The 12,929-nt window shown below is 41.1% G+C and overlaps 1 protein-coding gene across 10 annotated transcripts in view; it reads right to left on the reverse strand.

The window, feature by feature from the left end:
• The window catches only part of ptprt (protein tyrosine phosphatase receptor type T), a 427,933-nt gene that overhangs the window by 213,566 nt on the left and 201,438 nt on the right, over positions 1–12,929 (reverse strand). For all 10 annotated transcript variants that reach the window (XM_075460193.1, XM_075460191.1, XM_075460192.1 and 7 more), the window contains exons 10-11: positions 12,554–12,734; positions 1,669–1,778 (exon numbers count right to left, since the gene is read on the reverse strand). In XM_075460193.1, coding sequence (XP_075316308.1) covers positions 1,669–1,778; positions 12,554–12,734 — 291 coding nt within the window. The remainder of the gene's footprint in view (positions 1–1,668; positions 1,779–12,553; positions 12,735–12,929) is intronic.

Below are 12,929 nucleotides of genomic sequence, written 5' to 3' on the forward strand. Positions count from 1 at the left end.
TCTTTTATGTATTTTTAATGCTTCTCACACTCCCTGCTGCAATGCTTTTATTTTATATGAAGCACTTTGAATTGTTTTGTACATGGAATGTGCTATACAAATAAATTTGATTTGAGTATTTAGAAAAGTGCTTTAAAATAAAATTTATTATCATCACATTTTGTGAGTTTTTAACATGCAGAGACACAGAAATATTCCCCATTCTCACACACTCAAACTCCCTCTCGGGACCTGACTGTCACCGTCTTTTAGATACGACCCCCCCACACACTAACAGCCCTGCCAGGTCCTGGCTTGAGGCAGCTCCTTGAGGCAGTGATATAGGAGGCAGACAGGAGACAGAGAGCGGGTCAATAATTCATTAGATGGAGGGCTAAACTCAACTTCAACCCGAATAAACCACCTATAACCACAGACACACACACGTCCCTCTCTCCCACTCACTCCTGAACACTTTCTAAATGCCCATCAGGGTTAACGTCCCTCCTCTACTTACTTAAAATCCTGATTTGGTATCAGTTTGAGGTTTCATTGCTGCGTATTCTTCACGCTGCTGTACCTCGTTGCTCTCTTTGACACAAAAACTCACCTTTTAAGTCGTGAAAATACAGGAAAGAGTCGACATTTCCACTCTTATCCGACTGGTGTCGGATTTGAAATGAGTAAATTAATAAATAAATCCTGTAGACACACGCAGACCAGATCTATCTTAATGAGGAAATCGGGTGCCAGGAGATGGTCGACACAGGCTTCACTTCTCCTTCTCAGTTTCAAACACTTGTGGAAATGCTGCTTCGACCCCTAAACCTAAACCTCTCCATTCTTTTGTCTTTTTGGAATATAGTGCATGTTTAATCATTCATTTGTGAAGTCTGATCTGTTTCAATAAGTATTAGCTCTTAAGTTAGCAATCCCACCTATCGCTGCATGTCTTAGTTTCGTGATATTTGAGGTTTAATGGTGGCTTTGTTGCAATTAAAGGATTAAAGTGAAGGAAAAGAACTTTAAAATTAACCTTTATGGGTTCATTCTCATTTTTGAGATTTATATTACAGATAAACTATATTTACTTATAAAATAATCTAAATATAAAATATAATATAAATATAATAATAAAATCTAAATATAATAATATAATATAAATATAATAAAATAATTAAATATATATTTACTTATAATATAAATATAAAAATATAATATAATAACAAACTATAAATATAACAATATAATATAAATATAATATATTTTTAGTTAGAATATATATATAATAAAATATAAATATAATAATATAATTTAATATATATTTACTTAGAATATAAATATACTATAAATATAGTTCGACAATTAGCTTTAAGAAATTAGCTTAAGCGCTACGTCAAACAACGCATCGTTTCAGGTGATTTCAAACATCTCCAAAAAAATTAATAATGAGGTAAAATCAAGCTAAATTCGTGGTAATATCACTTATCTATCCATTGAGTTGTTTCAGCTGTACAGAACTGATGTTTATGATCATTATAGATCCATAAAGCGTCAGACTGGACACATCAAACTGGCAAATTGGCACTCCATTCAACACTTTCACACTTCAAAGCCTCCCAGTGTGAAATCAAACCAATGACCACAACACTGTGGAGCGCCAGCTATTATTAACCGTGTCTGACTGACCTCGTACAGTGTGATGACCCCGTTGGTCTCGTTGGGCGCTTTCCACTGCATGAAGATCTTCTCCTCGTATGGAGTATTCTGCAGAGACTCCACGGGCACCGAGCCGGGCACTGCAGAGACAGCAGCACACGGAATAATTAATACAGTAATACATCTGCAGATAAATGAGAGCATTATATCTTTGCCATAGTACTGTGAACAGCTGTACACCTGAAAGAGGAATAAAAAAGTTTTAGGCATTTTTCCTGATACAAATACAGCTGTTAGCAGATAAAAACAGAGGTGTGTGACCTAAAAGATAAAAAAAAAGCGGATAATTAAAGGGGAACACAAAGGGAAAACATGAAAGATAAATCAAATTTCACCTCAAATAATTCTGTTATTTAAACATATATTCTTTAGAAATATTAGGTTCCATAGAATCACCGACTTTGGTTCAGGTTGCATGAACCTCAACACGTGTGGTACGTGTTTATCAGATGCTTAAACATGTGAAAAATAAGGTAATTTACTGATGAACGCAGCCAGGAAAAGTTCCCTCTCTGCTGTGTTCTTAATCAGCTTTTTGATGAAACATGACGCACGTTGAGATAAGTTTATAACAAGCTGCAAAATTACAACTCGGGCTCCAATTTGTAAAATTAAAACAGCCTTTTTCTCAAGATGAAGGGAGTCAGACAGGCTGTAATAATGTCATGCGGGGATAAATCTGGAGACAGCTCTGCGGATGGTTAATAATGGAACAACTGCTGAGACAAAAAGACAGAAGCCATGGTGATTTCCTTGGACTGTGGGCAGACTCTCTGACTTACCGCTGGGAGCCTAAATCAAAGTCACTCGGATGGAAAACCTCAAACAAAAGTTAGCTTATAGTCAATTACCGATTCAGTGTCGGCGAAGCCAGAGTCTCCAATCAGAGGAGAACTCTGACCTCCTGTTTTTATGCTGCGACTTCAAGTTTAGTGCAGTTTAAAGAGCAGCTTCTGGCTTTTCCAAAGTAACTATTATCCCTCACTCAGCTGGCTCTTAAATCAAGTAAATTAAAATCAAGCAATCACTTCTACAACAAACTGATGTGAAGATGCGGCGGCGAAGGCGGCGTTGAGTTTCCTTCACGACGGAGGCTTTGGCTGTGTTCAAAACTGCATACTTCTCCCACTACTCCTACTAACTTTTTGAGTTAGTATGCGAGTTTGAGTAAGCGAGAAGTTCCCGGATGCAGACTAGATTCTCTGAAATGTTGGGTATGCATCATGAAGTTACTACTCATACTCAAACTACCCAACATGCAACGTAACGTGACGTCGCCGATCGTCACTTCCTGTCAAAACGGCAGTTTCAAGCTAGCTACTACGAGGGTAGGTTCACTTCCTGTTTTCAAAACAAAAGCACCAATTGTATCGTAATGGCTTTCCCCATGATAAAAGGCAACGGGTATTTTATTTTGTGAAAATAACCGGAAGTGCGTTGCTCACTGCGGCTAGCTTTAGTAGCGCCAAAATCGTGGGAACATAATTGTAAATAGCCGGTATTTTGTCAGATTTTCAACACGTTGGGGATCTAAACGACTACTTTCTCGCCTGAAAATGTTTCAAATGTTGCTAAAGTTTACAGAGTTTAGAGCTTAAGCAAAATCAGCTTCAGGCCGGCTGATTTCGGCTCGGGCAGGAGCGAAATGCATTGTGGGTAAACGCTCTGCATACTGTCTGATCGATGAGTATGCAGTATGGAAGTATGTAGTATGCTGTTTCGAACACAGCATTAGTCACTGCTCTGTGACATTCGTACATCCTGGCCTGGCTCATTTAACTCAGCTTCGGTGAAAAGAGAAGCTAGCAGTAGACGTGAACTGGAGGTAGTACTGCCATCCCCCTACAGGTGTGGGATGTAACACTTCTGACATAAAACAAATCTCCTCGAAAAGCCCCGGAAATATGCGCCCCTAAAAATGACTTTGTTGTCCATGAAAAACCCACAGAAGTGGCAAGCCACCTTAACGTAAAACAGCGTTTTAGGGCCTGGAAATGCTTTAAGGTTCACAAACTTTTCTTGAGTTATTTTAAGTGTAGAGGATTTAGAAAAAAAAAAACAATGATGCTGGATTACATTTTAGATCAAATCTGTTGGAGCAAAAACAGTTTCAATGGCTAAATATTCATAGAAAAGCTCTGAAAGTGTGCAATTTTACAATATTTATTGTTAAAGGGACTAATGGTGCTATAGATCCGTCCTTCCATTAACAGAAACAGTGAGGGGGCAGACGGGTTCACTACTGCGTGCACACACTCGGCTCATTATAGTAAAACCTACCTAGTAACAGGGCAAAGAGTGTGTGTGTTTTTAGGAAGAAGGAAGGCTTTCACACGTCTTTATGAAGGTGTAGAGGCAGAGATGGGGTGTCAGACACCTCATCCAACAGCATGTTGAACACAGGAAAGCATCCAGCACCGACACTAACCCCACGAGCACGTTTTACTGAGACGCACGCACGTACTGACAGGCGCGAATTGATCAAAATGTTAGCGAGAGAAAGACTAAAATGTGTTAGACTGGGTGTGCTTCTGTGGGTTAGAGATATCTGCTTGTGTCTCATTTTTGGAGACAAAGAGTAAACTCCTGCAATGCAGATTATTAAATTCTTACGTCGTCAAGGTTTCAGGGTTTGGGTTGAGTTGAGTGGAATTAACTGCTGTAACTTATTTCATTCACGTTTCCTCTTCCCTTCATGAGCACGAAGCCCCTCGCATATTCATTTCCCACCAGGCTGCGATCTCTGACCCAAGATCCGCCCTCTTAGGACATCACCTCTTTCGTCCCAGCTTCTTACGCACTTATTTGTTTCCTAAATTGTCTTCCCATTTGTCTAGGTACCTCACTTACCGCACTTACTCTAGCACTAGTTATGCTCTTAGCTGTTGGGTAAATGATGTTGGGATGTCATACAGCTTCATGTCAAAAGAAGCGAACTATCCCTTTAAACCTGCTCTCAGCTTTGTGCAACATTTGGGATGGAAGCTTATTTTGTCGGCTAAAGACCTGCAGTGTAACACAGAAATGAGCCCGACAACAGCAGGAAGCTTCAAGTGGAGAAAGAGCTTTTTTGAGAAAGTTCAGCCGTTTAAGGCCACAGACTAAACTGAATGAATGAAGATTGATGCGCCATCATTTTCTTCCTACACTTGAGGACCGGGTGCCATCATCCACCTTTCTTCAGCTGCAGGGCGACCCCTCCATCATGGGAAGTTTCAAAGCCTTCCTCTCGGTTCTTTTTAAAGCAGTGAAACTAGCTCAACACTCAAAGCACCACACAGAGCAAAGAGCTTTTCTCCTGATTAAGACTGAGTGTCGTTTGAAACCGCTTCAACATTTCAGAGTCCATTATTTAGAATTTTTAACCAGCTGATGCATTATGCTCCATTTAAGCCTGTTAAAGGACCAAAAAAAGAGTGAGAGTGTGAGTTTAAGGGGACCCATGTGGCTCCTTTTAGCCACTTTTAACAGTCATTATTTTGCCCGAGCTTAATGCTAACGGGTGAGATTTTCCAAAAGTTTAGAAAGGTAGACTGCACACATCGGACCCTCGGCCCAAACGGGTCCCCATTCATTTAGCCATCGCCCAAAGTGAAACCTGTCTACCATTTCAATCTGATTTCAATACATATTTAACCACTAGTTGGTAGTATGTCCTATGTCGGGGTCTAAATTGAGCTTTTTTGTTGTACTATTGTATAGAAATAAAATACAGGGTGTCCATAAAGTCTCTTTACAATTTAAAAATTATATTACAAATCACACTCAGTGGGGTCACATGGCACTGAAAGGATCAGATTATCGGCTAAATTACAATAAGACTGAGTTGAGCAAGGGTAATTCTCCTTGGATATATGGCGGTGAATGAATCGAATCATAGGCACAAAGCGTGTCATACCCCGGTATGATAGGTGGCGCTGTACCCATTCCAACTGTTGCTAATAGAGCCACTTCCTGTTGACCTCTTCACCACCAACAACAACAACAAACTCAGGCATTGGAGAAAGATGGAGAACGCAGAGACAGATTAAGCTACATCCCTCTACATTTGGTCTGTGATGAGCTGCTCCAATTCACCACGTGCTTCACCATCTAAAAGCACGGTTTAATGCGACTTTCAACCGAGTTATCTCAGGGGCTTCATCCGATCGCGAGTAACCCGATCCGGTCCCATTCTTAGTCAGACTAAGGTGTCTACATGAACTTAATAACTCAGTAATTTAGCCATTAATCCGGTTCTTTCAGTGCCATGTAACCCCACTGACATTGCATTTGTGTATTTCAGGTATCCTGTTGAATGAGAGACGATTCTAAGATGTGTAATACCTCCTGTCACCTGTAGGGGAGCTTTTTAGAGAACACCCATGTTGGTCGTACAATGTTGTGAAGCTCTCCTGCCCTAAAGATTCCAACTGTTTACGGTTTCAGATACTTGAAACAAGTTCACAATAAACAACAAAGATCCTTTGACCAAATATCAGAAGCTTTGTGAGTCACAGACATGTCGATGCACACATAAACACACATTAACACAGCAGTAAACCATCAGAGAAGCTGAAAAAGAAACAGATTCTGATTAGTAATTCCAAGGTGTTGATTAAGGGCCCAGCCAGTGGAGTGCATCAAATTACCCTAACAAAGAAATGCAATTAGACACTGCCATTTCATTCACCACCTTATCACTCACTTCCCCGTGTGTGCGTGCACCGCCGCCTTTCATAATGCACGCTGCCTACCTTTATATCTGCGCAGATCTGCTGTTTTTGTGTGTGTGTGGGGCTGTTTGTGCACTCGTGTGGAAATAAAAGTGTGAGTGTTTGTTAACTCTCAGTGCATGCCCTGATATTAGGGTGTGCATGACTCACATTTTCTAACTGTGTGTATGTCCAGCTTCCTTTTGCTTTATTTGAATGTGCACGTGTGTGTGTGTGTGTGTGTGTGTGTGTGTGTGTGTGTGTGTCCACATGTGTGTATGCGTGTTCCCGTGCACCTTGGGGGCTGAGACGGAGGAAAACAAGCTTCATTGAAAAGATAACGGCAGCTGTAACACATTAATCATAACTTGATTAACTTCCATCATGCTGCACAATGAATGGTCTGTTTTATTATGCCAGCAGCTCTCATCTGTGTGCGTGCATGTGTGTGTGTGCACGTGTGTGATACTCTCTCATATCCTCTTTTGTTTTTTTTTCCGGTTTTCTGTCTCTTAACCCTCTCAGTTCAGCTCAAATTATCCTCACTGGCATGAAATAATGTTCTCCATTCCCTCCCTGGCTTCGGATTTTCTGCTTCTTTTCATAATAGAAAGCTAAAGATCTGCTTGTTTATATGGAAATTTTGACATTTTTTTCTTTAGAGTTAAGGGCTCTGCAGCGGTTATTATCAAGGACAAACTAAACAGTGTTGTTGATTAGTAAGGTAGAGAATATTTGCACTATTTTTAAGGTCTTGAATGAAGCAATGTTTTCCATGGGCCTCAAAGAGTGGATTTTGATGCCTAAACCTAACCAGGTATTTGTTAGAATTTAAACCCTATGTTGTTTAAAGCAGACCAAACAGGAAGTAAAAGGTATTAATTAATCAATAATCATGGAAAAAGGACTCGTGTTCTCTTGTTAAATTGGCAAGAAATAAAAAAATGTAATCGCGATTAATCACACGATCGTCCGTAGTTAAAGGCACAATGTGCAATTTCTGGCCAGGAGGTGGCGCTACAGAGTAAAATCAACCTCCGTTCAACCCCAGGTAGTAGAAGAAATCGCTGGTCTGGCGCTGGCCCCGTCCCACCCCGCCCCCACCCCACTCACTCCTCCTCAGAGCAGGTGCTAGTGGCTTCTTCTACTGCCTGGGGTTGAACGGAGGTTGATTTTACTCTATATCGCCACCTCCTGGCCAGAAAAACTGCCGGTCCGGCGCTATCAGTTTATCATGCTAAACTGATGTAAAACTCAGCTATGCTGCGTATAAACTTTGGTTAGGACATGCCAGCAGGATTATTTCTGCACACTCTTATGGTATGTATAGGTGTTTTTTGTATCCAAAACACTTAAAAATGACATAAAAATCGCACATTGTGCCTTTAAGAGCACATAATAGTCGCACTTTTCATATTTGTTCGAAATGCACCTTAAACATCCATCCGTCCTTTTTCATCCGCTTATTCAAGGTCGGGTCGTGGGGGCAACGGGTCTAGGAGGGAAACCCAGACATCCATCTCTCCGGCTCCTCCTGGGCGATCCCGAGTTGTTCCCAGACCAGATGGGATAAATAATCCCTCCAGAGAGTTCTGGTTCTGACCCAGGGCCTCCTCCCAGGAGGCATCCGAACCAGGTGAACCACCTCAGCTGACTCCTTCCTATGTGGAGGAGCAGCGGCTCTACTCCAAGCTCCTTCCCCTGGATGTTGGAGCTCCTCCCCCTATCTCTAAGGCTGAGCCCAACCATCTGCTGAAGTAGGGCCGGGCGATAAAACGATAGATATCGAGGAATATCTATCGTTTAGAGATATGAAACACGGTACATAGATTCCATTCGTCCATCTTTTGACAGACAACACGAACAGCCAATGACAACGAGAGTTGCGCCGCGCTGAACCAATCACGTGGCTGGAATAGAACCATGCTAGCAGCTAGCCGTGGCGCGTTTGTTTGTGCTGCTGCCGTATAAAAACAGAAAACGAGTGCTCCCTCTGCATGTCCTTGACTTTCTTCATGTTGTATTTGTAGTTTGTTGTTGTAATCATAGTGAGACATTCAGGATGAGCATGGTTTTTGTGCTGGTTTTTGCCCTTTTTTAATTAAAAACCGATCCATTGTGCTGCATCTCGCGCTGGCTAAAGGAGCTAGCGTGCTCTGCGGTCAAGTGTGACGGTGGTTTAAGCGGGCTGCGTTGCCAGGTTTAACAGTTCCCCCTTTAGGAAACACCATTAAGCCTTAATTAATACTTACTAAAAATACTTAATACGGTGCAGTATTCGCTGTGTTATTTGAAAAAAAAATATTGTTATTGTTACCATATTGTTATAGCTACTATGCGAGTGCGAGCCGCCAATTAAAGCTTGAGGAGCCGTGCAATGAGTATCTCTGCCCTAAAGTATGCTGATATCGTATCAAGGCGAACTCGAGCCCAGCGAGCAACACAAGGCCATATCGATATCGAATCGTTATCATATTACAGGTTAAGTAATGCTTCGGTGATAACTCTGTTCAGTAACGGGAGATAACTTCGGTCCTGTCCATTCAAAAAACACCCTTTTTCTTTATCTTACCACAAGATCAGGCTGCTTTCTATGGGTCGGATCAAAGGGTCATAATCACAGAAGATGCCAACGTTAAATATCACTACAGGCTGAACCACCGTTTTTGGTCGTTTCTTTAATAAATAACACACCAGCATTGTTTGTAATTCCTCATGTTGTTCGAGCTTTCATCCTAATCTGTTTTTGACCTTCTCTGGAAAATATAAAACATCTCTACTGAGAAGTAAGCAGGCAGAAGTTTACAGCTGGATTAAATTTCATGAGATGATATAAGGATTACAGGACAGGCTGCTTATTATTATTATCGGCTGAAAGAATTTGAGACCAATCAGAATTGTTTTGATTGTTTTAAACAAAAAGCAGCTCAATCTTCTGCTCGATACAAAAGCAAACTGAAAAAACTAACAGAAGGTGACACGAAACCTTCCTTTAAATCAAGCTGAAGTTCACCCGAGGTCAGCTTTGAATGAGTGAAACACAGACGAGGCTTTATAATTATTACGTTTTAGGATCTTTCCACGTAGCATTTAAACAATCACAACCGACGTCTCTTTTGTTGTTGTTTCTTCTGTGATCTCAGAGGAGACCCCCGCGCTCTGTCCATAAATGGATTATCTAATCTCTATGATTGCTTCTGCCTTCTGTAACTGAGGCGGGGTTCAGTGGCTCTAATCTACTGTTGGTCCATGACAGGTGCTTAAGCATGGGGCCGGATATATAACCAGAGAGATAAAAACAACTCCATCGACTATTAAACATATAAAGTGTGTGGACTGTTAACTTAATATTACCACTATGTACATTTAAAGGTAGACAGTAAAAAGCAGTTAATTACCAACCGTGGTGTATTAAAGCAATGAAGCAACGTTTTTATGGGTGCTTTCATGCACATATACAAACACTTGGTGCACAATAAGCGTCCGTTCAGATGGTTTTTAGTTAGTTTTATGTTAATCTGCTGGTAGTCAAAGAAATAAACAAAGAGGAAAATTACAAGGAAGGGAAATCAGGACGTAAACATTGTAATTATGAGTTTTTAGAACCGTTTTTGGTTTGTTTTGTTCAATTTCATGAGAAATATTGAAGAAAAAGATCAACTTCAGTTCATTCAAACACGCAGTGATACGAAGGGAGAGAAAATGGGGCCAAGCGATTGTGAGATCTGACTTTTTCCTGGAGAACAATTTTGTGATGCAAATGTATTACTCTTTTGAACGTATATTGTTTTGAGAAGCAAGACGCTTTATTTTTTAAACCCCAGCCAACTAGCCGGACTACCTTCATCAACACCAAAACGAGGCTGGAACTCTGCTCACAGGACGCAGCAGGGGGTAAGAAGATGTTCATAAATGATGTTGCTAATATGGGATGTCATACAGTTTCATGTCAAAAGAGGGGGGGAATTTTAAAGTCTGTTGTTTTTAATTTGCTCTGCGGGCCACAGGGTTCGACCGACATTATTTGTGAATTAGAAGTTCTCCATGCGTGTTTGAATGAACTAAAGTTGATAATTTTCTTCAATATTTCTCATGAAATTGAACAAAACAAACCGAAAACGGTTCTAAAAACTCATAATTACAATGTTTACGTCCTGATTTCCCTACCTTGTAATATTCCTCTTAGTGTATTTCTTTGACTACCAGCAGATTAACCTAAAAGCCATCCGAACAGACGCTTATTGTGCACCAAGGGGGTAAGAAAATGTTCATAAACGATATTGCTAGTATGGGATGTCATACAGCTTTATGTCAAAAGAGGCAAACTATCCCTTTAAAGGGCCTCATGGGTGTCAGACATAGGTGCTTCAAATTGTTTATCCAAACACTCAATAAACCAAAGCCCTAAACTCATCCATCCCTTCCTTTTCTCTAAGGCACACAACTTTAGATGTGAACATTTCCATCTGTGAGGCAATGCAGCGGAATGAAGGAAAATCACAGTAAACCTGGGAAATCTGTAGATTCTATACAGCAACGGCACTAAGGTGGGATTCTGTACAATAATGGATGCGTCCAATTAAGAATGCCTCCGTGATTTAACATGCTTTGGGAAGGCTGTGTGCGTGCATGCATCTTTAATATGCGAATCTCAACTCTGCAACAATTTCGGAGGACTTGATTAAAACCTGAGAGGCCCTTATCCAGAGATTACTACTGCAAACAGGGGGGAATGAGTGATCGCGAGGAAGAGAAAGGCAATTTAATTTCCTAACTGCAAATTCCTCATTTCACTCCTAAAATGTAGATTAAAGGATCATTTCTGCCTAATCAAGTAAGATTAGAAAATAATAAAAAGCCATGTACATCTGTGCACGTATGTAAGATATGAAGCCCCCGGTTCTATCGAGCCCATTAGCGCACAAACAACAATTAGCCTCGGTGTGAACAATCGCTGTTCTGCTCCCTAATTACTGAATTACAACCAGGAGATTAACGATTATTAAATAAAAAAACAATTAAGAACAAAACAATTAAGGGTTCCTTTTTTTTTTCCCATTCCTACGCACCCAGGTTGTGTTTTTTTTTTTAAAGGGTTCAGGCAGCACACAGCTTGTATGTGTGTTCAAGCTAGCAATGGTAGGAATTTCAGGCCGTGCTGTGATGTTTCCCCAAAGCTGAATTCAGAGGATATTAGTTATGAGATCAACAGAAGAACAGGGAGCCCCGAGGACGGTGGAAAGGAGATGAGAGCTTTGGCATCATTAGAACGACGCTTTTATCCTGCTTATCGGGCGATGCTCTAATGGCATTGAGTTAGTCAAGCTGTAGAGAGAAATGTGAGGCATCAATGAATTATTAGCAGCTGTGGAAGGGGGCAAACACTCTGTTCTGAATTAGTGCAACATGGAAGCCCCGTGGTAAAGAAGTAAGGAGTTTAAAAAGTGGTTGTTTTGCAGTGCTCGTATGTATGTCAGCATGTCCTGCCGAGGGTGCAGCAGTAACACGGGGATGGCGATTTGTGTAATTTTAGACGTTGCAGGCATCAAACCGGCCTGTGGCCTTGATCTTATGTGTTTCTTCTGCTCATCTGAGGCAGTCCCATGCTTGCTTACTGCAGCTGTGGTGCAGCAGAGCCACTTCTGTGTGTCTTATGAGCAAAATAAATAAAATAAAGACGCTTTTTTCCCCTCTGTTTTAACATCCAAGCTGAACCTGCACACGGATAACCCTGTAAAAAGCATAATATTTTGATCTTATGTGTTTCTTCTGTTCATCTGAGGCAGTCCCATGCTTGCTTACTGCAGCTGTGGTGCAGCAGAGCCACTTCTGTGTGTCTTATGAGCAAAATAAATAAAATAAAGACGCTTTTTTTCCCTCCGTTTTAACATCCAAGCTGAACCTGCACACGGATAACCCTGTAAACAGCATAATATTTTCCTTCATCAGGCTAGTTAACATAAAAAACACATAACAAAACAAGAAAGGTTTGATCTGCACCCCCCCCCCCCCCCCACAGGTTTTATCTGAGGCCGTCATGTTTCAAACACAAATTTCTCGACCCCCCGTGCTCAAACGGTTTCAGTGCAAAATACAGTAATTTCACAGGAGCTATAGGTGTGCAGATGGATTCGTTTCAGGTCGACGAAACGTTCACTCACCGTCCTCCTCCGTCTGCTTGACGATCTCCTCGCTCTCCTTGCTGCCCTCAGGATTGGCCAGGACCAGCCGCAGCCTGACTGTGACGAAGGGCCTCAGTCCCCTCAGAGTGTAATGCGACGACGTCTGGATCAACTCCTCGGCTGAAAACTCCTGCTGGTTGAACACGTACTGGTACTGCACCTGGAAGAGGGAGAATTTTGACTTTTAGCTCCAATGTAAATCTAAACTAACGCAGAGTTTAGTTATACTGGTCAGGGTAGAAAGCCTTTAACTTCTAAATAATCAGCGTTATTAGCATGAAACGTTACTTTTCTACGATGCCTTTTGTGGAAAGATTCATATGGGATCGATCTGGAAATCAATTGATTCCTAAAG

The sequence above is a fragment of the Odontesthes bonariensis genome, chromosome 3 (genome assembly GCF_027942865.1).
Source record: "Odontesthes bonariensis isolate fOdoBon6 chromosome 3, fOdoBon6.hap1, whole genome shotgun sequence".
NCBI lineage: Eukaryota > Metazoa > Chordata > Actinopteri > Atheriniformes > Atherinopsidae > Odontesthes > Odontesthes bonariensis.